The sequence below is a fragment of the Erinaceus europaeus genome, chromosome 3 (genome assembly GCF_950295315.1).
Source record: "Erinaceus europaeus chromosome 3, mEriEur2.1, whole genome shotgun sequence".
Classification (NCBI taxonomy): domain Eukaryota; kingdom Metazoa; phylum Chordata; class Mammalia; order Eulipotyphla; family Erinaceidae; genus Erinaceus; species Erinaceus europaeus.
The window spans coordinates 15,282,382-15,307,161 of NC_080164.1; the positions used below are offsets into that span (position 1 = coordinate 15,282,382).

Below are 24,780 nucleotides of genomic sequence, written 5' to 3' on the forward strand. Positions count from 1 at the left end.
CCCCCACCCCAACCCCCTTACCTAGCAGGAAGCACCTGCAGTGTCTGTACTTGGCCACTGGGGCTGAGCTGAGGGGACACGACCAAGGTCTGCAAGTAATGGGTTCCTCAGTAGATGAGGGGTGGCTGCCAGCTGCTCCCAGGACCGATGGCCACCTCACTGCTCTCCCACGTGGTCTCCTCAGGCCTCAGTGACCCTCCCCATGACATGGGGGCAAGTGGGGAAAGTCCTATGGAGTCTTCTTGGGGTCAGAGAGCCCACTCCCCAAACACACACCATCCCAACAGCTGCCACTCCAGTGAAATAGCGAATCTTCGCGGGTTGCCTGGGCAGAGGGCCCCCCCAAACCTCCCCAGACACCTCCCTGAGAGGGCTGTGTGCACCCCAAGCTCCCCCAGGAGATGGTGCTGCTGATGGGAGAGGACAGTCCCACCCCGAGAGGCTCAGCTGAGCACTGGGGTGGGCACTGATGCTCGTAAATGCCCCCACCCTGGCGACTGCTACGCACAGCCAGGACCAGAGGCCCTGCCCTGGCCTTGGTTTCCCTGTCTGTGGTCACCTCACAGCACCATGTCCAAGTCACAGCACACACCAGTCTGTGTCATGTCCTGGAGGGTGACAGGAGCAGACCTGAGGCAGAGCCAGGGCTCTGGACCGGAGGGAGGGCAAGGCCTCCCTGCCCTCGGCTCCCGGGATTCTGTGACCTAACCCCCAAGAAGCACCCGTTGACTTAGCCACAAACCACAGCCTACCTCCCCCAGCCAGGGCTGCAGACGCTGATTAAGCCACTCAGGAAATCGCAGTGAAGATGCCGGCCAGGGCGCACTCACATTCGGCTGAGCTGCCTGCTTCCAGGGAAATGACGTGGCTGTGAACTTTGCGCTCATGCGTCCCCGCAGCTCTGAGCAGACGGTAAGCTCGGGGGCCCAGTGAGTCTCACCGAGTCCATGATGTGCTCCTCAGAGCCTCATGGCGTGAGGCTCTCTCTGGGCCTACCTGGCTCAGCACACATATTGCCATGTGCAAGGCCCTGGGTTTGAGACCCCGCTCCCCATGTGCAGAAGGGAAGCTTCACAAGTGGTGAAACAGGTCTGCAGATGTCTCTCACGCTCTTCTCTTTAAAAAATATTTTTAAAATTATCTTTATTGGATAGAGACAGCCAGAAATCAAGAGGGAAGAGAGCGATAGAGAGAGAGAGACAGACACACACCTGCAGCCCTGCTTCACCACTCTAAAAGCTTTTCCCCTACAGGTGAGGACCAGGGCCTCAAACCCGGGTCCTCGGGCATCGTAACATGTGCGCTCAACCAGATGTGCCCCCCACGTGACTCCCTTTCTCTCTTCTTTTTTAAAAAATTTTTATTTATTTATTTTAGTTGTTTATTCCCTTTTGTTGGCCTTGTTTTTTATTGTTGTAGTTATTATTGTTGTTGTCGTTGTTGGACAGGACAGAGAGAAATGGAGAGAGGAGGGGAAGACAGAGGGGAGGAGAGAAAGATAGACACCTGCAGACCTGCTTCACCGCCTGTGAAGCGACTCCCCTGTAGGTGGGGAGCCGGGGTTCGAACCGGGATCCTTATGCCGGTCCTTGTGCTTTGCGCCACCTGCGCTTAACCCGCTGCGCTACAGCCCGACTCCCTCTTTCTCTCTTCCTATCTCTATCTCCTCTCCCTTCTCAATTTCTCTCTGTCCTGTCAAATAAAATAGGAAGAAAAAAAAAAAAAAGGGAGTTGGGCGGTAGCACAGCAGATTAAGCGCATGTGGTGCAAAGCACAAGAACCAGAGTAAGGATCCCGGTTCGAGCCCCCAGCGACCCACCTACAGGGGAGTCACTTCACAGGCTGTGAAGCAGGTCTGCAGGTGTCTATCTTTCTCTTCCCCTCTCTGTCTTCCCCTCTTCTCTCCATTTCTCTCTGTCCTATCCAACAACAATGACTTAGAATAATTACAACAATAAAACAAGGGCAACAAGAGGGAATAAATATTTTTTTAAAAAAGAACAAATGGCCACTGAAAGCAGTGGATTCATAGTGCTGGCACTGAGCGCCAGAGGTAACCCTGGTATCAAAAAAAAAAAAAAGTAGATTTTTGACAAAAGTGATTGGAAGCGGACCAGGAGATTGCTCCCCCAGTAGAGGTCATGTCTTACCAAGTGGGAAGCCCTGAGCTCGAGCCCTCAGTGCCTCATGGCACCAACATGGTTGGCATCAGCGGAAGCTCCACGGATGGTGGAACGGGTGCTATAGTGTCTCTCCTCCTTCTTTCCTCGTCTCAGCCCAGAGCCTGACGAGACCCTGGCAACCCTCGGGTGACAGGGACAGCTGGGCGGCTCCACACTGAGCTTTCAGCTCTGCCCGCCTGGGGCAAGTTTTGGGGGCTCCCACCCAGGGTGAAGGGGGGTTCTTTGCACAAGTAGTCCCTTCTCCTTCTGGGGCTTCCCTGCACCCACATGGTGTGAACAGGCCCCCCGAGCCCTGGCTGAACCCTGGCCCCCGCTAAGCCTCCTGTGATGGCAGCCAGCGAGCCAGGCGACAAAGCACCTGCCGTCCACCTTTGCTGGGGGACGTACACCTGCCTGAGCACAGGGCAGCCCCGGCAGGCCTCGCGCCTCACTTCACTCCCCTGCACCCACATCAGATTTCAAGATAGGGGCCCAGAACCTACGTGGCTGAGCCACCCTTCTCTTTACTTAGACCCCCTTAAGCCGGCCTCTTTCTTCTTTGCTATTTTTCTTAATATTTTATTTATATATTATCAAATAGAGACAGAAACAAATTGTGAGGGGAAAAAGGAGACGGAGGAGAGAGAGACCTAAAAACCTGTTTCACCACTCATGAAGCTTCCCCCCTGCAGGTGGGGACCAGGGCTTGAACTCAGGTCCTTGTGCCCAGTAATGTGCACTCAACCAGGTGCGCCACCACCTGGTCCTCCTTCTTTCTTTCTTCTTTCTTCCTTCCTTCTTTCTTTTTTGCCTCCAGGGTTATTTCTGGGGCTCCGTGCCTGCATTATGAATCCACTGATGCTAGAGGCTATTTCCCCCCCTTTTGTTGCCCTTGTTGTTTATCGTTGTCGTTGTTGTTATTACTATTGCTGCTGTTGTTGGATAGAACAGAGAGAAATCTAAAGAGATGGCGAAGACAGAGAGGGGGAGGGAGAGATAGACACCTGCAGACCTGCTTCACCACTTGTAAAATGACCCCCCCTGCAGGTGGGGAGCCGGGGGCTCGAACCGGGTTCCTTGTGCCGGTCCTTGTGCTTTGCGCCATGTGTGCTTAACCTACTGCGCCATGGCCCAACCTTATCTATTTTCTTTATATTGCCACCAAGATTGTCAATGGGGCTTGGTGCTTGCATGACAAATTCACTGCTCCCCCATGCAGTCCCCCTGCCCAGAGAAACAGAGTGGGGGAGCAGACAGAGGGAGAGTGAGAAACACACCTACTTGCAGTCACTGCTTCACTATGAGACTCCCTCCTCCCGATGCCACCCCCCCCAGTAGGTGGAGAACAGGGGCTTGAACTCAAGTCCTTGAGCACGAATGTGTGAGCTGTGCTGCCGCCTGGCCCCCCTATGTTTCTCTCCCCCCCCATTTCTTAGTGAGGTCTGAAAGCATGAACCTGGGGCTTGTCAGACACCATGAAGCGATCTCCCAGGTCATCTGAAGCGTTATTTCTTTTGAGAGAGCGGGAGCACGAGACACAGAGAGGAGAGATGCTGCCATCCATGAGACGCATCCTCCTGGTGCTGTTCAGGGGCCCGACACTTGAACTGAGGTCCTTATAGCAATGTGTGTGCTCTACCGGCTGTGAGCTATCTCCCAGGCCCTGTAGTCTTACTTCAGAATACTTATTCTCTTGTCTTTACATAAGTTCTTATTTGATTTCCTTGCTGCCAGGCTGCTTTTTTCATTCATTCATTCATTCATCCATCCATTCATTCACTCAGAAAGACCACAGCATCAGAGCTGCTTCCAGTGCCACAGCACCTGCCTTGTAGTGCCAGGGCTTGAACCTGGGTCACACATGGCAAGGCAGGCACCCCAGCTGTTGAGCTGTCTATCCCTCCATCCAGAGGACAAAAAATTCTAAAAATAACAAATGAAAGCGATGGTTCTCCCCAAGGGGATAAACATGCAGGATAAACATGCAGGCCAAAGCTGTCGCTAATCCCCCACAGCTGGACACAGTTTTTATAAAACCCCAGCCCAGAAAAGACAACTGTGAGAACATTCCTTTACAACATCCTTCCTCCTGGAATGTGATGAGTCACTCATGACACAGTACCCCATGGGGACTTGGGACCAGGGGCTGCTCTCAGCAGGGTTTGTCCCCTGGGGGGGTGGGCAGGCTGACCCCTCAGGGCAGGCTCCCTCCCGCCTGGAGATTCCAGAACACTCTGGGGGTGGAGTGGGGAGGAGAGAGCTAGCCCCAAGACAGAGAGAGACGAGGGGGAGGCTGGGCGTCGGGGAGAAGGCAGAGCTGCTGTTTCTGCTCATTAAAGTCAATTTAGATGTTTTGGAAACCACCAATCAAGGTGTCTCAGGGCAGGAAGGAGCAAGGGAGCCACCACCACCATGGGTAACCAGGATCCCAGCCCAGGAGGCCAGGGGTGCCCCACAGCCAGTGCCCCCCTCTCCCAGGCATGCACCACAAGGAAGAACCTCTTGGTAGATGAGTGAGTGGGACAGGTTGGGCTATGTAGAAACACACCTCACACGCCACGGTCGAGCTGCGTGTGCTCTGGAGAAAGTCACGTGACTGCTCTGAGGCCCAGCTTTCCCGGCGGTCACCCCGAAGGCTGCTCAGGGCAGATGACAAGCGAGCTGACAGATGTGTCACCCACCACCCAGCTTGGCTCAGCACCAACTCTGTCCCTGGTGGCTATTTTCTCCTCTTCTTCCAGCAAGAAGGCAAGTCAGCACCCAATGACAACACTTCGGTGAGGTTTTAAAGTTTCCAGATTTATGGTCCCCCTCCCCTTTTTTTTTTTAAGTATTTCAAATTTTTATTAATTTATTGTTTATTGGAGAGAGACAGAAATCGAGAAGGAAGGAAAAAATAGAGACAGGGAGAGGGAAAGAAATGCCTGCAACATTGCTTCACCACCTGTGAAGCTTTCCTATTGTGGGGAGGGACTGGGGGCTTGAACCTGGGTCCTTGCACATGGTAACATGTGTGCTCAACCAGGAGTGTGCCACTGAAGGGCCCCCTTCCTTTTACTTACTGAGGCAGGTAGGGGAATGAACCAAGGGCCTCGTGCATGCACGACGCTGCTGATTGACCTCCCTGGTCCCAAAATATAATCCTGTATCAGAAAATGGAGACAGAAGAAGGGGGACACACCACAGCACCAGCCCCCCGTCACAGTCACAGAATCCCTCCTCTCTCCCATGCTGTCTGTGGTGTTGGGGATTGAACCCAAGGCCCCATGCACAGGAGGCCACGTGCTCTACCTACTGCTCTATCTCCTGACCCCATATACACCCACCGTCTCATTTGCTTGTCAACACCAAGAAAGTTTTTCTGGGAGTGGGCCTGCATCGCCTTCCTCTGAGCCATGGGCTGTTCTCCCCACATAGCTGTCATTTTACTGAGCCAGGGCGAGGCTGCCAGGGCTCCTGGGGCTGGGGGCTGGGGACACAGGGCCCAGTGAGGATGCAGGGAGGAGGCCTACAGCATGCAGTTCGCAGGGTGACCTTCCCCGCCGTGCCCGCACACAGAGCATCACTGTGCTAGGCCCTCCAGGGTCTCCTGGCGGCACTGTGGGACTGGGGGTGCTGGGGACCCCTCTGGACCAGGCATGAGCCAAGCCTCCTGCTTGTACCACTGAACAGCTGGCTCCCCTCAGCCTCCCCTTCATGTCCCGGTCACACACACTGGCTGTCCACCCTCTTCCAGAACAAAGACTTCCAGCTCAGTCCACATGTGACTCTGGGTCCTCCCTGACCCGAGGGGCTCCCTGTGGCTGTTCAGGGTGTGCACTGCACGAGCCCGGCAGCCCTGCTCCACGCACCCCTCAGAGAAGGCGAGCACGGCAGCCCTGTGCCCCAGGCTCCAGTGTCACTGCTGGGTGGCATCAGGCTGCTGTCCACTCCAGCCACAAAAGCCAATTCCAGCCCACTGACATGATGTGTGGCTACAGGGCGCTGTGGCTCATAGGCCTCTCTCCCCTTGGCTGCCTGGGAGGGACCTCACGCTGTGACAGTCCCCTTGCTTAAGTGGGTAAGGTAGGTATGGTGCATGATGCTGGCCCTTCCTTGTCCAGCAGGAAACGTGAGTTACTGTTCCTATTTTAAAATATGTATTTTATTTATTTCAATGAGAGAAAGAATCAGAAATACAGAGAGACACACCAGAGCACTGCTCAGCTCTGGCTTATGGTGGTGCTGGGAATTGAACCTGGGGCCTTGGAGCCTCAGGCATAAGTCTTTTGGAGCAACCACTATGCTGTCTTCCTAGCACTACTGTTCCTATTTCAGACCAGCTCCAACAGCCCTCCCTGGTCCCAGCAGAGCCATTCATTCATTCCTTTTTTTCTTCAGAGATGCAATGTATACCTCTCCTTGTCGCACAGAGACACCGGGCATTTAACAATGAACAAGGCAGGACAATGCCCTGTTACCATGGAGCTAATGTTCTGGTGACAGCAGACAGAGGCAACAAATGATTCAACAATGGGAAGATCAGAGACACTAGCATGTCAATTATACCTCAGAGGGGACCAGGTGATGGCTCAGTGAATACAGCACATGCCTTACCATGTGTCAGGCTCTGGGTTAAATCCCAGCACCACATGGACAGCACCCAGGGAGTCCCAGGGAGGGTGGGGCAGGGCTGTGGTGTCTCTCTCCTCTCTCAGCACCATGGACAGCACCCAGGGAGCCCCAGGGAGGGTGGGGCAGGGCTGTGGTGTCTCTCTCCTCTCTCGGCACCATGGACAGCACCCAGGGAGCCCCAGGGAGGGTGGGGCAGGGTTGTGGGGTCTCTCTCCTCTCTCGGCACCATGGACAGCACCCAGGGAGCCCCAGGGAGGGTGGGCAGGGCTGTGGGGTCTCTCTCCTCTCTCAGCACCATGCACAGCACCCAGGGAGCCCCAGGGAGGGTGGGCAGGGCTGTGGGGTCTCCTCTAAGTTGTACCTAAGTAGAAACTTACAGTGCTGTTTGTGCACAAGGTTTTCAGCTCATCCAGCAGTGCCTCATATAAAGTACACCTCAATTTAAAAAATGCTAGAAAAATAGATAAAAATAGTTGTCGGGGGCCGGGTGGTGGCGCACCTGGTTGAGCACACATATCACAGGGCTCAAGAACCTGGTTTGGAGACCCAGTCCTCACCTGCAGGGGAAAGCTTTGCAAGTGGTGAAGCAGGGTTGCAGATGTCTCTGTCTCTCTCACTCTCTATCACCTCCTTCCCTCTTGATTTCTGGCTGTCTCCATCCAGTAAATAAATAAAGATAATAAAAACAGTAAAAAAAATAGCTGTCTTCAGTAATAGCCCCCCCCCCCAATAAAAGGGGATTTGTCAGAAAGATGAGGGAAGCCAATTCAGCAGAGAATAGCGGTGACGGGAAGCCACTGGAGAATCATTACAAAGGACGATATCAACAATGACCTACTGGAAGAGATGCAACTGGGAAAGTCAGGGGAGAGCTTTGGAGCAGCCCTGCCCTCTCTGGGGCCCTTGACCCCTGACCTCCACCCCTAAAATCTACATCCATATGCTCACCACCCCGGGAGTCCTCCAAGGGCCCTCCTTTCGGGTGACTGCAGAGGGTCACTGTACAGGGTCAGGAGATGGCGATGCCCAGCACTCATCTGACCCCTGCCCACTTATCCTCTGCCCTGTGCCCATTGCCTTTTGCTCTCGGCTGCCCCTCCTCATGCTTTCACTGTCTGCCCGGCACCTGGCACGCCCTCAGGACCACTGCCACGGCAGTGCCGTCTGTGTGTAAACTATGTCTCATGCGTCTTCCACGTCATTCAGTCCCCAGGTGAGACCAGAACCACTGTGCTCCCACCCTGGAGCCTGTGTTTGCTCCATGAGTTTGAGAGAACTTCATCTCTGGCACTTGTTTTTCCTACACGCACACGCACACGCACACGCACACACACACACACACACACACAGTCCACCCTTCTGAAGGACTTGCCGGGAGGAGACCTCCCTTCCAGTTTCAGACACGCTCTGGGCACAGAGCCCAGCGGCCTCACCCCAAGCCTCTGGCTCTGATTTGTGACATGCAGGAACCTGGAATCATGGGGTAATGGCCTCCAAGAGTGAAGGGACAAGCCCCCTTCTGCCTGCCTGCGTCGGTGGGAGTCACACGGCCAAACACACCACGTGTCACACAGACGTCACCCCTCCGAGATGTGTCATTGAGATTCAGAGAGACAGAGAGGAAGAGAGCGGACAGACCACCAGAGCTGCTCCCTGGAAGATGGCACTCCACAGGGGCCAAGGTTCGAACCTGGGTCACATGTACAGCCAGGCAGATGTCCTACCCTGTGAGGGATCTCTTGGCCCTGTGCTCTCATGTAAAACGATGTTTTACCTTTAATGTGACCACATAAATCTTATAGCTGTCAAGTTCAAACCAGCCCCCCCCCCCCCCCCCAAGTGAGAATGTTTTCATTAGGACCGAACTGGATGTCTCGGCGTTTGGGAAGGCTTGCTATCTTCTCAACAAGACTTGTTCTTTTTCTACAGCTGTTCCACCGACCAGGGTCTCTCATTCCTGACAGTGGTTTCCGTGGCATTTGCTGTAGACATCCTGCACAGAGCTTGTTAAATTGAATTCTAAATATTTCATGGCTTAGGATGCCACTTTACAAGTTTTTTTTCCCCAATTTCCAATTATTTGTAGCTAAGTAGACAATATAACAAAAGATTAATCATGGAAGCCTTGGCCATGTAAAATGTACACTGGCAGGCTTTAAGTGGGCTCCTTGGGATTTTTTTACAGAGATGTTATCCTCTGAGAATAGACAGTTTTGCTTCTTCTTCTTTTTTTTTTCCCTCCTGTTTATAAGACTTTTTGTCTTGCTTTATCAAACTAGCTAGGACATCTAATCCAAAGGTGCGAGAAGGGGCTGGGGAGAGCATAATGGCTATGCAAAAGACTTTCATGCCTGAGGCTCTGAGGTCCCAAGTTCAATCCCTCACACCACCATAAACCAGGGGTGAGCAGGGCTCTTGGGGAAAAATCACTAACTAAATAATGAAAAAGTGAAACACGTAGTGACAAGAGCCTGCTTCTTGCCTTCTTCTTGGTCCGTGAGAAATCTCCCAAAGTGCCCGGCTCTATAACTACATGCCAGGCCACCAATTCCTTTCACAGGAGATTATTCAAGAGCAGCCTGTTGGAAGAGATGCCAATAACTGAGGCGTAAATAATACAAAGTGAAAATGAAGGTCCCCCAGTCGGACAAGTGTGGGGGAAGGCAGGACGCACTAACAGAGGAACTAAAATGTGAAGCTCGTACCTTGAAGGCTTTCTTTGGACTCAGGATGCTATCTATTTGCTCTGTAATTCTGTTGTAAGGAAAGTCGAAGTTTCCTACCACTGCCGTGGAGTTTTGCCTTCTACCTATATAGTTCCTAACGTCTGCTTCACATGCCCAGATTACTGTAACGAGACAGCCTGCTGCGGCACCTCACTCGTCCCCAAGCAGTGGGGAAGCTGCACAGAAACAAGGCAGCTGTTTTTATTCCCCTGTTTGGTTGGCGTGCAAACGCTCCACTAATACACACACACACACTCTCTCTCTCTCTCTCTGTTTTACCAGAGCACCAGCACTGCTCAGCTCTAGCTTATGACGGTGCTGGAGATAGAACCAGGGACTTCGAAGTCTCAGGCGTGAAAGTCTCTGCGTAACCACTATGCGGAGAGAAGAGGCTGAGAGATGAGGCTTCCTGGATGCCCATTTTCCTCAGAATGCTGGGTCCCTTACACTCAGCGCAAGCTCCGTGAGCAGGAAGCACGGCCACGTGGGGCTTGGTCACGGATGCCACTCTCTTCCTCAGCATCTCTTTCACACCCCGCCGAACCCAGGCACCACGGTCTCACTAGACACCAGGGATGCGAAAATGGGGCAGCAAGGATGGGCAGACACTTCCTCTGTGCTGTGCACATTCCCTGCTCCCAGTAGATTTCAGTCACAAAGCACAGGGTCAACAGAGGGAACCTGGGAATTTCAAGACATCGTCGGTCCCAGCCCTGCCTGGGAGCACACCCATATTTTTACGACTACCTAGAACGTCGGTTTTCCACAGAAACCTTCTTTCAGGTTGAAGAATTCCGCTTCTGTTCTCTAATGGGCTAAGAGGTTTTATCACAAGTAGGCATGGACTTCATCAAATGTTTCCCCCCCCCCATCTTTATTGAGCTGATCATCTGGGTTTTCCTCATTAGTCTGCTAATATATTGAATTACACTGATGTGATCTGGGCATGCCAAGCAAGCCTGCGTTCCTGTGAGAACCCCTGCCTGGCTGTTCCATGCTACTCTTCATGTTTTGCTGGGTTTTCTTTGTTCATGTTATGAACTTTTGCACATACAAGGAAGCCTATTCCTCTACCTTGCTTTTATAGTTTTATTTTTTTAGCTCTTTCGCTATTTTCTACAGTCAATTCCTCACCAGAGTTTTCTTTTGTTTTCATTCTTATCTTTGTTCCTGTATCATATGTCTGTTCCCATTCTCAGGGCCCCATTTCCATGGGTGACAAGCGTTCTTGCTGGGAGAACCCACCAAAGGCCACCAGGACATTGGGACAGGTGACTATCCTGGCCTTCGGTGCCCAGAACTGACTCAGCTGCCACCAAGCTGATGTCATGGGGCCCTGACATGTGAAGGGAGACTGGCCCCTGCCACAAACTCCAGCCCATGCTGACGCCCAGCAGCAGGGCAGGGGTGCACAGGGCTGCTTCTGCCACCTATTACTGTCCTCGTTAGAGCCCAGGAGGTGTCCCTGAAGAGAGGAAGGTGGAAGGGGAGAAATGGTTGCCAGACCGTGGGCAGCAGGTCTCTTCAGAACCACACAGAGGAGTCTCGGCCAGGACTGGGATGAGAGGGGGGAAAGCCCGGACAGAGAGGACAGAAGTGGCCACCTGGTGTGACATGCAAGAGATAAGCTGCAGATTAAATAGAAGTGATTAATTCATTAAGAATAACCAAGTGCCTACAGAGTCGGAGCAGCCGAGTTAATTACGGTACATTTTGCCAACCTCAGACGGTGCAGTCACTAAAGATGAAGTTCGTGAAAACCAGTTTAAAGCAGAGGGGAATGTCTGTGCTTCGAGCAGGGGGTTATACACACAGTTTAGCAAAGATCTTTCAGCAGCAAGAAGTGGGGCACAAAAGCAACTGGCCAGAACAGGGTTATCAATTCCTTCTCTCCTACTTCAAAAAGGTTCTTTATTATACAGAATTTGATCATTGAAAACAATTTCTGGGGCTGGCGAGACAGCATCATGGTGATGCAAAAAGACTGTCAAGCCTGAGGCCCTGAGGCTCTGAGGCTCTGAGGTCCCAGGTTCAGCCGCCAGCATCACCATAAGCCAGGGCTGGACAGTGCCCTGGTGTGTGTGTGTCTGTGTGTGTTTCTCTTGCATTAAAATGAAGATAAATAAAAGTATTTAAAGGAAAGAGAGAAGCTTTCTCTAAAAGGAGTCTGTCACAATCCGGGGGGAGAGAACCAGCTGTCTACACAGAAAAGACAATGAAGAGGAGGCCGGGGGTGGTAGCGCACCTGGTTGAGCATGCATTACAGTGTGCAAGGACCCAGGTTCAAGCCCCTGGTCCCCACCTGCAGGGGGAAAGGTTTGTAAGTGGTGAAGCAGGTGTCTCTGTCTCTCTCCCTTTCTATCACCCCTCCTCTCTCAATTTCTGGCTGTCTCTATCCAATAAATAAAGGTAAGAAGAATAAGAAAAAAAAAAGACAATGAATGTGGGGACAGACAGGCAGTAGCACACCCAGCTGAGTCCACACTATACGGGTTCAAGCCCCACTTCCCACCTTCAGGGGGAGCTTTACAAGCGGTGTCTCTCTGTCTCTCTCCTTGTCTCCCTTCCCCCCCTTAATTTTTCTCTGTCCTATATAATAAAAAGTAAGAAAAAAATGTGCACCAGGTGGTGGATTCATTGTGCAGGCACCAAGTCCTGGTGGCAATAAAAATAAGTAAATAAATAAAAAGAACAAACTGGATCTGATTCATTAACAGACCAAAGAAATTAAAGTAAAAAAAAAAAAAAAAAGGCTTATTGAAGTGACAGTTTCCCCAAGGAGGCGCCTGCTTTGCCACACTCTTGGCCCGGGTTCGAGCCCCAGGCAGACCTCAGGCTGCAGCACTGAAGAAAGCTTCGTGCTGTGATGTGTCTTCCCCACTCCCCCATCTCTATCTAGAAAAGTCGGCTCAGAACGATGAAACCGTGCATGCAGAAGCCCTGGTGGTGAGACAAGTAACTAGGTGAATGCAGCACAGAAAGCGCCAGCATCTGGGGCAGGGAGACAGTGTAGTGACAAGACAAAGGACTGGGATCCCTGAGGCTCCAGGTTCAATGCCCCATCCTCCAAGGCTACTCCCCACCACTGGATCCTAATTTCACCCTGATTCTTTTTTTTTTTTTGAAAAATTTTTTATTTTATTTATTTACTGGATAGAGACAGCCAGAAATTGAGAAAGAAGAAAGAGGCAGAACTTTCCCCCTGCAGGTAGCGACCGGGGGCTCAAGCCAGGGTCTTTGTGAATTGTACCCCATGGCATATACAGACCACAACTTGCTCAGCCACTCATCTGTTGTTGGACAGCTGGGTTGCTTCCAGGTTTTGGCTATCACGAATCGTGCTGCTATGAACATAGGTGCACACAGATCTTTTTGTTTGGGTGGTATGGAGTCCTTAGGATATATCCCTAGGAGAGGAATTACTGGGTCATACGGAAGGTCCATCTCCCATGTAAAGTGTGTGGTCTGCTGGGGGAGCTACCCTCGGGCCCCCCTCCACCAGCGGGCATCCCTGACCCTGTCACCTGCTTAAATCCCTTCAGTGGCACCCCCACACCACTCTGGAATAGAGCCCAGACTCCTTGGCCTTTCTACTGCCTGGTTTGTCTGCACCTCATCTCTCTAGCTCACGGTCCTGTTGAACAGCAATTACCATCCATCCCAAACAAGTAAGAACCTTTTATGACTTGGAACAGAAAACTCATCCTTGTGTCAGCTGGAAACTCCTACTCAACCTTCAAAACCCCAACTCAGTGACCAGCTGACTCTCTGGAAGCTTGTTTCTCTAGGTAGGTTGACACTCTCCCTCTCCCTTCCCCCCCTTCTCTCCCTTTCTCTCACTGACATCGCTTGGCTCACCCCGTGGCCCCTAGAGAGGAGGCATCCCCAGCTGGTCATTCCCCGACCTCTCTGCCTAGAGCAATGCTTCCAGCCCTGCTGACATACTTGATGAACGATGGAAGGCATGACATCACTCAAGCTGGAGAGACAAGTGGGCAGGGTGAGGGATTCCACTTCACTTGTTCATCTGCACAGTTTATGCAAATCACCATTCCCAAGGAGGAGATTAAAAGCAGGCCTGAAGCATTTGGGTGACTGGATTTCCCCCACTGCTAAGAATAAGAATCCCTCCATTGCTGCTCCTTCCCTAGACCAGAAGGCCGCTTCTCACCGGGCAGCCAAGGGGTGCCGGTTTTTGCCCTGGAAGGGTGACAGAAACCCTTCAAAAGACTGTTGCCGAACCGTCTGGATCAGCACTGAGACATTGACACCAGCCTCAGTCTAGCCAGAAACACACCGAACGACCCTGAGTGAGAGTGAGCCAGAGGGGAGAGGTGAGAGCAGAACAGAGGCAGAGTTAACAACTACGTCACGGAGCCTCATTCTAGACAGAAATGGGCGCTGCTGCTTTTGGTGCTCAGAAATGGATGAAGCTGCATTACCACAGGAAGCGCCATCGAGGCCCGTACCATGCTTACTACTAGGGTGTGAAATGCAGCTCAAGGCTTTACAGCTCTAAGAGATGAAGAAATGACACACTTTGCATCTTCTGCCAAAATCACAAACTCTACGATCTGACTTCCCGCACTCTCAAGTAAACTGCTTTTGAGGGTGCTGGATTCTGGTAGTTTAGGTGGTTTTCAAATGTGTCGACAGAGCATTCGCAAAGCAAGAAATCCAATAAAACTTGTCGACTGAATGGACAGGCGCAAAAGCCAGATTGAAGAGAAGCATCTTTCAAAGGCAGGGCATCCTGAAGGTAATGCCTCACGACCTGAGGTGATGGCTGTGGAGGGAATCACAACATGGAACGTAATTCCTCACACGAAATGTAGCAACTCTGAATAATCTTGCCCATGTTACTACTACTACTACTACTAATAATAATCATACTGAAGAAAAAAATCATGTCACGGCACAGTTCGGAGTAGGAGGCCACTCACTCTCAGTCAATTCTCCTCCTTTCTCTGGGAGAGACAAATTGACATGTCTGACAGGCAGATGCCCACCTCCTGGCACAGGAAGAGACCTCGGAGCCAGGCAACCCCGGCAACACCTCCAGCGGATGTGTAGAGAGAAGGGCCAGGCTGAGGCCATGATGGGAGGCAGGCCGGGGCCTTCCCAACCAGCAATGGGCCAGGAGACGTGCAGGTGTGAAAAGCTCAGGAAACATCCCTCTCAGGAACCTAAGACAACACAAGCCTGTGTGGACTGACAGTGAGCTGTCACCTTTTACATGCATTTTCTGATTCTGGACTGTTCTGACAAAAAAAATCAGAAAGAATGTGGTAGCTTGATTTTTTTTTCCCACCAGGTTTATTGCTGGGGCTCGGTGCCTGCACTATGAATTCACCGCTCCTGGTGGCCTTTTTTTTTTTTTTTTTTTTTCCTTTTTTCTTTCTATTTTTACTTCATAAGACAGAAATTGAGAGAGGAGGGAGAGAGAAAGATAGACACCTACAGACCTACTTCTGCGCTCATGAACCATTCCTCCTGCAGGTGGGGAGTTGGAGGCTCGAACCTGGGTCCTTGCACAGGATGACATGTGCACTTATCCGAATGCACCACTGCCTAGCCCCTAAAAAATATTTTTTGCCGTCATAGTTATTATTAGAGCCCAGTGCTTGCATGACTCCAGTGTTTCCAGTGCTTTTTTTTACACAGACAGAAAGGGAGTTAGAGCAGGACAGACAAAGAGGACAGACACTTGTAGCACTGCTCCACTGTTCTTGAAGCTTTCCTCTCTGCAGGCGGGAACTGGGGCGGGGGCTTGAACACGGTCCCTGTGCATGGAATTGTGTGCTCTCTGTTGGGTAAGCCTCCATCTGACCCCTGGATATTTGGCTCTTGTAGAGAATGAGTACCTTCAAGAAGCCCCAGAGATCCGAGATAGATCAGCAGGTAGAGTGTACACACTATCACAAGTGAGGCCCTCAGTTCAGTCCTTGCTACCACATGGGAGAGGGCTGGGGAGACTGCCAGGTGGTTTCATACACAGACAGTCTTAGGTTCACTCCCTGGCACCGCATAAAAGTTATACATGGCCTATTTCAGACCGCTGCTAAGCCTTGCAGTTTGCTGCAGTCACAGAAGGCCTTAGTTCCCCACACAGAGGCATGCCCTGACCCCAGCATCGATCACATGGCCCCCGGGTTTGGTGTCAGGCTGAGAAGACGGCTGTCACTTCTCCCCTCTCACACCAAGGGCGATGCCCCTGCTCCACCAGCCAGGGTAGGGGTGAGACTTGTTATTTGCTTAGACTGATATGGAGGGAACCAGCCTTTAAAAACTCCAGAAATGTCGACTTCCTCCCAGCTGCAAGGTACCAGCCAAAGCTTCGTGGATGGCGGAACAGTGCTGTAGCTCTCTCCCCTCTCTCTTGCCCTTTCTGTTTCTCTATTTCTTTTTTTTCTTTTCTTTTTTTTTTATATTTATTTTCCCTTTTGTTGCCTTTGCTGTTTTCATTGTTGTTGTAGTAGTTGTTGTTATTGATGTCGTCATTGTTAGGACAGAGGGAAATGGAGAGAGGAGGGGAATATTGATGTCGTCATTGTTGGATAGGACAGAGAGAAATGGAGAGAGGAGGGGAAGACAGAGAGGGGGAGAGAAAGACAAGACACCTGCAGACCTGCTTCACCACCTGTGAAGCGAATCCCCTGCAGGTGGGGAGCCAGGGGCTCGAACCAAAAAAAAAAAAAATCGGTTGTATTGTTAAATGGGAATCTGGGGAATGTTATGCATGTACAAACTATTGTATTTACTGTTGAATGTAAAACATTAATTCCCCAATAAAGAAAAAAATACTAAAAAAAAAAAAAAAGAGAAAAGGAGGGAGTCAGGCAGTAGCGTAGCGGGTTAAGCACACGTGGCACAAAGGGCAAGGACCGGCATAAGGATCCTGGTTCGAGCCCCCGGCTCCCCACCTGCAGGGAAGCTGCTTCACAGGCAGTGACGCAGGTCTGCAGGTGTCTATCTTTCTCTCCCCCTCTGTCTTCCCCTCCTCTCTCCATTTCTCTCTGTCCTATCCAACAACGGTGACATCAATAACCACCACAATAATAACTACAACAATAAAACAAGGCAGCAAAAGAGAAAATAAATAAATATTTTTAAAAAAACTTTAAAAAAATTTTAAGAAAGAGAAAAGGCGTAGAGGGCTCCACCTGCAGAGCACACATTTTTACCAACACTGCTTGGTACCGTAAGGGGGTTGGTGGGGGGGAGAAGCAGGAAGGGAGCAAGCTTGAGTTCCAGAGAAAGAAGTCTTTCAGGGAATGTGTGGGACCCCCATCCTCTGTTCCCTGTCCATCACTGTTTAGAAATGGAGTCAGGCCTGTCCAGGGTGAGTGAGGCCATGCGACAGGGCCCTTGCCTATGGGGGTCCTCAGGGGCTGGATCCCTCAAAAGGTCCCCCCACCATGGGCTCTGAGCACTGATAAAGGCTGCTCAGCCTTCACTGCTCTTGGTAGGTCCAGTCCCTCACTCACTGAGGCACCAGCTCAGCCCCGCACGCCACACCCTACTCCAGATGTGAACTCTGCACACCCCGACTTGAGACTAGAACTGTAACACACACACACACACACACACACACACACACACACACACACACACGCCACTCCAGCTCCTCTTCCCATGGGAATCCCAATCAGCCACCCTCCTTGGACGGTGCCCAGGCAGGCTGTCCCGTCAGTGATGAGTAGTTTTGTGGCACCAGGGGCACAGAAGATAAGGACAAAGACATCAAAACCACCCCCTGCCAATCCAGTATCCACCTGTGTGAACCTAGGTTCACTAACCCCCCCCCAACCCTCAGAGAAAGGGAGGGGGGCTAGGGAGGGGCGTGTGGGTCAAGACCTGCCTTGCAAGCGTGAGGTCCTGGGTTCGATCCCTAGCACCTCACTAGCCACAGCAGCATTCTGGTGTGTATCTGTCTGCGCCTCTCTCTCTCTCTCTCTCTCTCTCTCTCTCTATCACGCAAGCAGGTACACTCTTTAAAGAAATAAGAAAGATGTGGGGGGGGCAGGCTCTAGAGGCAGTTCTGTGTTGCTCCGACTGGGGCTGGAGTGGGGCGCTGGTCACCTGGTATCTCTCTGCTTTGCCCCCCCAGGAAAAATAAGAGCCTTCCCACAGGAGCTGCCGGCAGGCAAGTGGGACATAGCTGAATCTAGGGGTATAGTTGGCACCCTACTCAGAGAGACGGAAGCAGAGAAGCCTTGAAGCTGGGGTGGGGGGGCGCCTGGGAACTGAGGCACCTTTCCCAAAGTCACATGAATCCCAAACAAGTGACTCAGAAACTTTTGGAACATGGCCTACTGCAGGCTGCATTCTATCTCAGGACCCCGACCAGACCTTTGAGGGTCCCCTCCCAACCCCCCCAAGTCCCCAAGGCACGGCCAGGGCACCACTTCCATGCTCTCCTGGGATGCTCATATTTTAATTCTTGTTTTATTTATTTTTCAATCTTTTTTTCCCCCTCCTGCTTCCTAATCTTTGGGGAGTTGGTTTCTTAGCAAAATCAGCAACCGTGGGTTCAGCCTTGGGGCTCCAAGGGGGAGAGGTTCTGTTTTCTCCATGATGGGCAGCAGAGTGTTTGGGAAAGACAAGTGACCCGGGGACCTTGGGATTGAGGAATGGGCCAGAAGAATTTGAGCCATGTGCCCCCAGGCTGTGCCTTTCACTGATTCCCAGTGACCCTCCCCAGCCTCCAGCAAGGTCCTCCACTGGCAGAAACACCACCCGGAAGTCACAGAGAGGTACAAAGCTTCCCCAAGCGGGTACTGTGGGAGCCAGAGCGGGAAACGGGTCCAGGAACCAGAACTGAGTCAACACAGAGACAAACCCATGTTTTCCTCTTACATCAACTACTGATGGTACCGCTGGGCCTCGGGAGACTCAGCCCCCGGGGCCGGGAGACAGGAGGGTAATAGTTTGGAGGAGGCAGTGACAGAGTAATAGGAGGCAAGAACTACGAGTGGAGAAATGGATGCTGTGTGGCCTCAGGCAGGTCCCTTTCCCTCTCTGGGCTCATGGGCCAAATGAAGCCACAGACAAACAGGTAATACGCCCAGACGACCAGGAATCACCTGGCTGGGGTCTCCGTTCTCAGTGAGAGTCCTCTGGAGTCTGTTGGCTCAGCTGACACCACAATCCCACCCTCCTGGCACAAGATGCCCTCTGGGGCAACCACTACCTTCCCTGCTCCTGTCTCCACCTCATCCTCCTGCTTGGGGCTCCCGGGGCTCCTGGCAGCAGCAATGGGGCCTAGCACAGTGGCACCCCATCTTTCTCCTGTCCCTCCCCCACCACACACAGTACTCCACATGACTTTGTCCACAAACACACTCCCTGTGTGTCAGAGGAACACTGAGGCCACACCAGCCACCAGTCACGTTCCTCAATGCCAGGCAGAGGCTGAGGGAGCCTGCTTCCCCCCACAGAAAGTCTTCCTGGAGGGGGTCCCTGGCCAGGGACAGCCAGGCCAAAGCTGCCTGCCACCTGTCTGGGCTGGGCACAGGTGACAGAGTGGCCCCGGAGACCGATGTCGCCCGATGCCAGCGCCCCCCCCCCCCAGGGCCATGTGCTGGCAAACCAGAGCCAAGCCAGGGGTCTGAGGGAGCCGAGTGCCCCTCTGAGAGACCCCTCCAAGCTGCATTCTGACAGCCCCCCACCTCGGGGACAGACAGCCCAGCACTCACCTCCCTCAGCAACTGGACCCCGTGCAGCGTCTCCTGCTGCTGCTGGGCCACTGTGACCCCCAGCACGAGCGTGTGCACCGCGCAGGAGACCACGGAGAGCACCACGATGGGGCTGAGGCTGAGCGGCAGCGTGATGAAGAAGGAGAAGACGAAGAAGGCCTGCCAGCCCACCGTGTCGCTGGCAGCGTGGGCCCTGGCGAAGTGCAGGCCCAGGTAGGAGAAGATCTGGGCGGAGATGAGCAGCCACAGCAGGTAGGGCACCACCTTGCGGGTGACCCGGTCGGGCAGCAGCCCCCTCTTGCAGAGCGCGAAGAGCAGGACGTCCAGCAGCAGCCCCACGGCGGCCACGGCCAGCGGGGCCAGCTTGTCCCCCGAGAAGACCACGGCGCACATGACCACCACGTAGCAGTCGAAGAGAGCCGCGAAGACCACCAGCACCAACAGGGTCTCGTGGCGCTGCCGCTTGAAGTAGGTCTGGTAGAGGTTCTCCAGGGACTCGGGCACGAAGGTCAGCCGCATGAAGCGGGGCAGACACAGGCAGGACCCCGAGTTCCGCACGGAGATCTCATGGGTGCGGCCCACCCCGCGCTCGGGGTCGGAGGGCAGGCTGACCGAGTACTCGGCGGAGTACTCGGCCGAGTACTCGGGGTCGGAGAAGCCCTGGTTCCTCGGCATGCTGGCGGGTGGGGTGTCCTCTGCCGCTGCGGGCGGTGGTCGAGCAGGGGCCCCGTGGACTGGACGGTGGAAGGTTCTGGAAGGCGATGCCGCCTTAGCGGGGCGACACCTTGGGGAGGCTTGCGGACCAGGGCCGGTGGCCGCGGGACACGGGGCGGGCGGAGCTCTGCAACTTCAAGAGGGCAGGCTCGGTGGCGGCACTTGCGCACCCCGCAGCACCCCGCAAGAGCCGAGCAGGCCTGCTGCAGCCGCCCCCGCTGCCTCGCTCACGCGCGCACACACGCGCCCAGGTCGTGTCCACGCCAGGCTGCTCAGCTCCCCGCCACCCTGCACCCGGCACCCCCGCACCCCATCCCTGGCCCTCCCCGCCTTCCCCGGGGAACCCGCGCCCCCTACCCCGAGACTGAGGGCCAGAAGGTGCGGGCCGGGGGCTTCCTGACCCTCCCTGGGGTCGGCCGTCCCCCCACCCCCCGCGCGCGGTACCTGTGCCGGACCTGCAGCCGCGGGGAGCAGGGCGGGCCGGGCAGGCTCAGCTCCCCCGCGTGCGGCCCGCCCGCGCCATGCCCCCACCCGCCGCCGGGGCGCGACCCCCGCGTCAGGCCCGCGCTGGGCCGGGAGAGGCGCGGGCAGCGCGGGCGGGCGCGGCGGCGGAGTCGGGGCGCCCCCCCGGGGCTCGGAGGCTCCGGGCGCTGCCGGCGCGGCGAGGGGCGCACGCGGGGCCGGGGCGGGAGTGCGGGCGCGGGCCGGGGCCGGGGGAGCCCGCGAGCATCCTCTGCGCCGCTGCCGGGGCCGGGATGCCAGTCGGGTGCGGCGCGGGGCTTACTGGGGCCCTGGGCCCGGAGGCGGCGCCCGCGCTCCCGCCCGCCCGCAGCCCCGCCCTCGGAGAGCTGCCCGGAGACGGGGGCGGGGGGGGGAAGACGCCCCTCCCCACCGCAGGCCCCGCTGGGGGACCAGAGCCCGGGGCGGGGCCTCCGGCAGGTGTGGCGAGCGGGGGTGGGAGCACCCCTGGGCCCCCTTCTGCGCTTTGGCTTCCTTCCGGCCCCCGGGCCCCAGGCTGAGGTTTGGGGGCCGCCCTCGGTGTCCCCGCCCACCCCGGGTCCCAGGAAGGGCCCACAGCTAAGCCGGGTTCTGGAAGGAAGCGGGTGGGAGTGGCCGCCTGAGACCCCCCCCCCCCCGACCCCGCCATCCTCCCCCAGCTCGGCCTCATGGACACGTGTTTCGATCCACAAAACACCCCCCCCAACCGTCCTGTACAACCTAGTATAAATCACTCAACGACCGTCCTTGGCTTTACCAGACCGTCTTGCCAAGATGAGAACCACGGGCATAGAAGCCCTGGCAGAGGGGTCGCTGAGGTAGGTCAGTCTTTGGGGACCCGGTCCCCTGGGGAGAGCAGAAGAAATGGGTCAGAGAGGAGGGACTGCTCCAGGCCCAGAGGCCTCCTCCAGCACCTGAAAGTCCTTCCTGAGTCTTTTCCAGAACCTCAGACGTCAGCGTACGCCCCGAGGGAGCTGGGGTGCTGGGAGAGGCGGGCCAGCCGCCGGGGGTTGGCTCTGCAGGGCCTTGGGGGAAGGCGGGGAGTCAGACTCACACTCCAGGCTGCTTAGAATGAAACAATACTTCCCGACTGTTGTCATGTGTTAGGAGTCTGGCTGCTTGTTCTAAATTGTCACCTGGCCCATGTGGTGCCAACAGAAGGAGCGCTGCTTTGCGGGGATGGAGACCCACGTTTGAACACAGACTCCACCACAGTGAAGGAAGCATTGGTGCTGTGGTCTTTTTCTGTCTCTAAAATTTAAAGAAAAAAGGGCGGGGGGTCCTGGCACACCCAGTTGAGCGAACACATTACAGTGTGCAAGGGCCCACGTTCAAGCCTCTAGTCCCCACCTGCAGGGGGAAGCTTCATGAGCAGTGGAGCAGTGCTGCAGGCCCTCCTCTCTCCATCTCTCTCTCTCTCTTTCAATTTCTTTCTCTCTCTATCTTCCTCTTCCCTCTCAGTCTGTCTCTATCTATTTTATTTATTTAAATAAATAAAATTGCTTTTAAAGGAAATAGCTGATAAGTACTGTCGGCACCCGCTTTAGCATCCCAACACCCACACTGCCTGTCAGTGCTTCCCCCTTACCCCACACACATGCCAGGCCTGGGCCTTCTCCCTTGGGGCTCCCTGCCTGGCCAGGCCATGCCCAGCTCCCCACCCTCTGGGTCCCCTGATGGGTCTTCTGCTGCTCCCCAAGCCTCAGCCCATACTCCTGACTCAACCCTGAGGCAAGGCTCCTCACAGACAGCCCTGGTAGAAGGCCTGGTCTCTAGCCCACCTCCCTGCCCTGCTGCACCCCTCCTCTCTCTGCCGGGGGCAACTATCCAGTGCACAGTGGACATTTGGACAATCCTGGCATGGGTAGGCCATAGGAGCCCACCAGCCCCTCCCCTCTAGGTCTCTCCACAGGGAACAGCCAGAGTGACCTGAAAACAGAGCCTTTGGGGAATGAGAGGCAGGTAGCAGATTAGCTTCCAAGATTAGCCTTTCAGGTGGCTGGAGCCTGACAAAGGCTTTCAGTGGGCAGAAGGCACTCTGGCCCTTGCTCTGCTCCCTGACCACTGTCTCAGGGCCAGGCCCTTCACTATGGGCTGGGGCCCTCAGAACATTCCAGAACACGAGGACTGGGAAAGAGATTGGGGGAAATGCACCCAGCAGGGGGCAGAGACAAGGCCACCTGTTTCTCTGAGTGCTGCTTCCCCTGGACCCAGGCACCCCCAGAACAGGACAGGGATAAAGGGACAAGTGTACTGGCTATCCCCCCGAGCCCCCGGGGGTCAGTGGGCCTCATGAGTCGATGAGAATGACCTGGACCAAGAACTTAAAGGTCCAAACCTGGGATGTGCCTTGGTCCCTCAGCCCCACATCTGTGACCGAGTCCAGACAGCTGACAGGCACCAGAATATTCTAGAATGCCAAGGCCCAGGAAGCCTCTCTGAGATGCACATGGCTGGCTCTGTAGGTGACCTGCCTGAGACAAGTGTCCTAAAGTGAAGACAGAGTCCCAGGCTGGGGCAGAAGCTTGTAGGGTGTCCACTTTTGGACTCTGCCCTTGGCCTCCGACACCTTTTGTTTGTGTGGTTTGAGTCTTTGTAGCGAGTGTGGAGAATGAACTGTCATTGGATAAACAAGCGTGGCTCAGCCCCTGGGGAACTGGTGGCGGCTCCTGGATCCAGCAAACAATAGATCAGAGCAAGCCTGGTGTCCTGGGGGGGAGGAGTAGAGAAGCTCCCCTGGGCTGGGCATCAGGGGAGCCTGTTGGGGACTGAGTTGAGAGAAGAGCCCCAGCTCAGCTCGCTGTGCAGGAAAGCTAGAGTACAGGGGCACGTGGAGGTGGTCACTGCTGGGGAGAGGGGTCTGGGCCTGCTGAGCAGATGTGCAGAACTTCCGACCGACCGGCAGGTGGAAGAAAGAACCTTCTGTCATAGGTTAAGGGCCTCCTCAGCTTGAGGCGTTCACTCCCAGCAACTTCTGTGGGGCGAGGGATGGAGGCACCTGGTGCAGAAGGGCCAGGGGCTCAGGTGGTCCCGAGGGATGTGGCACAGGGCCCTGTGTGTCCCCTATAAGCCCAGACCCCTCATCGACTCCTGCTGGCTCAGAGGTTTGGCTCTCTGTCACCTGCAGGAATTGCCGGTGTTTGTCACCCATGAATCCAGCCCTGACTCAGCCTCAGTGTCCCTAGGATGTGGTGACACAGAACTGTCCCCTGCCCAGGAACTTCAGGAGGGAGAAGGTAGTGCAGGGGAGTCCAGGTGTCTGGCAAGTCTCCACAGAACAGGTCGAGTGGGAGTTGCTGTCCTCAAGGCTCTGACTACTGGGTTCCACTGCCACCTGCCTGGGGCTGGGATTCCATGTCCCCAGGCCTCTCTTTTCATGTGTCTGGGACCCTCTCTGCTCCACCGCCTTAGCCTCCTGCCACTGCTTTGTCTCTCTGCCCTGTGACCCTCCTACCCATCTTCTATCTCCCCCCTCCCTCTCCCCCCTCTTTTAAAAAGAATTTATTTATTCATGAGAATGATAGGAGAGAGAGAAAGAGCCAGACATCACTCTGCTGCTACATGTGCTGCCAGGGATTGAACTTAAGACCTCATGCTTGAGAGTCCAGTGCTATATCCTTCTGGGTCTCTCTCTCCTCCCTCTCTCTCTCTCCCTCTCTCTCTCTCTCTGTCTCTCTCTCTCTCCTCTCTATCTGTCTCATTGCCACCAGGGTTATGGCTGGAGCTGTGAATCCACTACTCCCTGCAGCTATTTCTTTTCTTTTTTCTCTTTTTATTTTGTTTGATAGGACAGAAAGAAATTGAGAGAGGAGGGAGACAGAGAGAGGAGGGAGACACACAGAGGGAGTTCCACACAGAGAGAGTACCTGTGGAACTTCTCCCTCTGCAGGTGGAGAGAGGGGGCTTGAACCTGGGTCCTTGCACCACTGCCCAGCCCCATCTGCCTCTTTTAAGGCTTCTGACTCTGTCACTCCTTGGGTCACTCTGTGTGTGTGCAAGTGAGTGCTTGTGAGAGTGCTGCATGTGCCTGTGTCAGTGTGAGCAGTGGTCATGAGTGTGTGGCTGGTTCGTGTCAGTACTGGGGAGACCCTACAAGTCACCCAGGACTGTCCATCCCTGAGAGTGAGGACCACCTGGACCAAGCTTCTAGGAAAGCTCCCTTGGTCCAATCCACAGGCTGCCAGCATCAGTTGGGGGGGGTGGGGTGTGATGGCAGTGGCAGGGCAACTGGGTTGGTAGGACCCACTTCCTGGGTCTTCCCAGGCCTTCAAGCCCTGTGTAGTGTGCTGTCTCTTTGTTTTAGTGAATTGGATGTGACTCCACTGTCCCCCATCTCACACGGAGGGGCAGGCTCAGAGGCACTACATT

General features: G+C 54.5%; 1 protein-coding gene across 1 annotated transcript in view; it reads right to left on the bottom strand.

Moving 5' to 3' along the window:
- ADCY3 (adenylate cyclase 3) overlaps positions 1–20,214 on the bottom strand; it is a 59,286-nt gene extending 39,072 nt beyond the window's left edge. The window contains 1 exon segment of the mRNA XM_060186674.1: positions 19,187–20,214. Coding sequence (XP_060042657.1) covers positions 19,187–19,875 — 689 coding nt within the window. The 5' untranslated portion in view covers positions 19,876–20,214.
- Between the last annotated feature and the right edge of the window lie 4,566 nt (positions 20,215–24,780).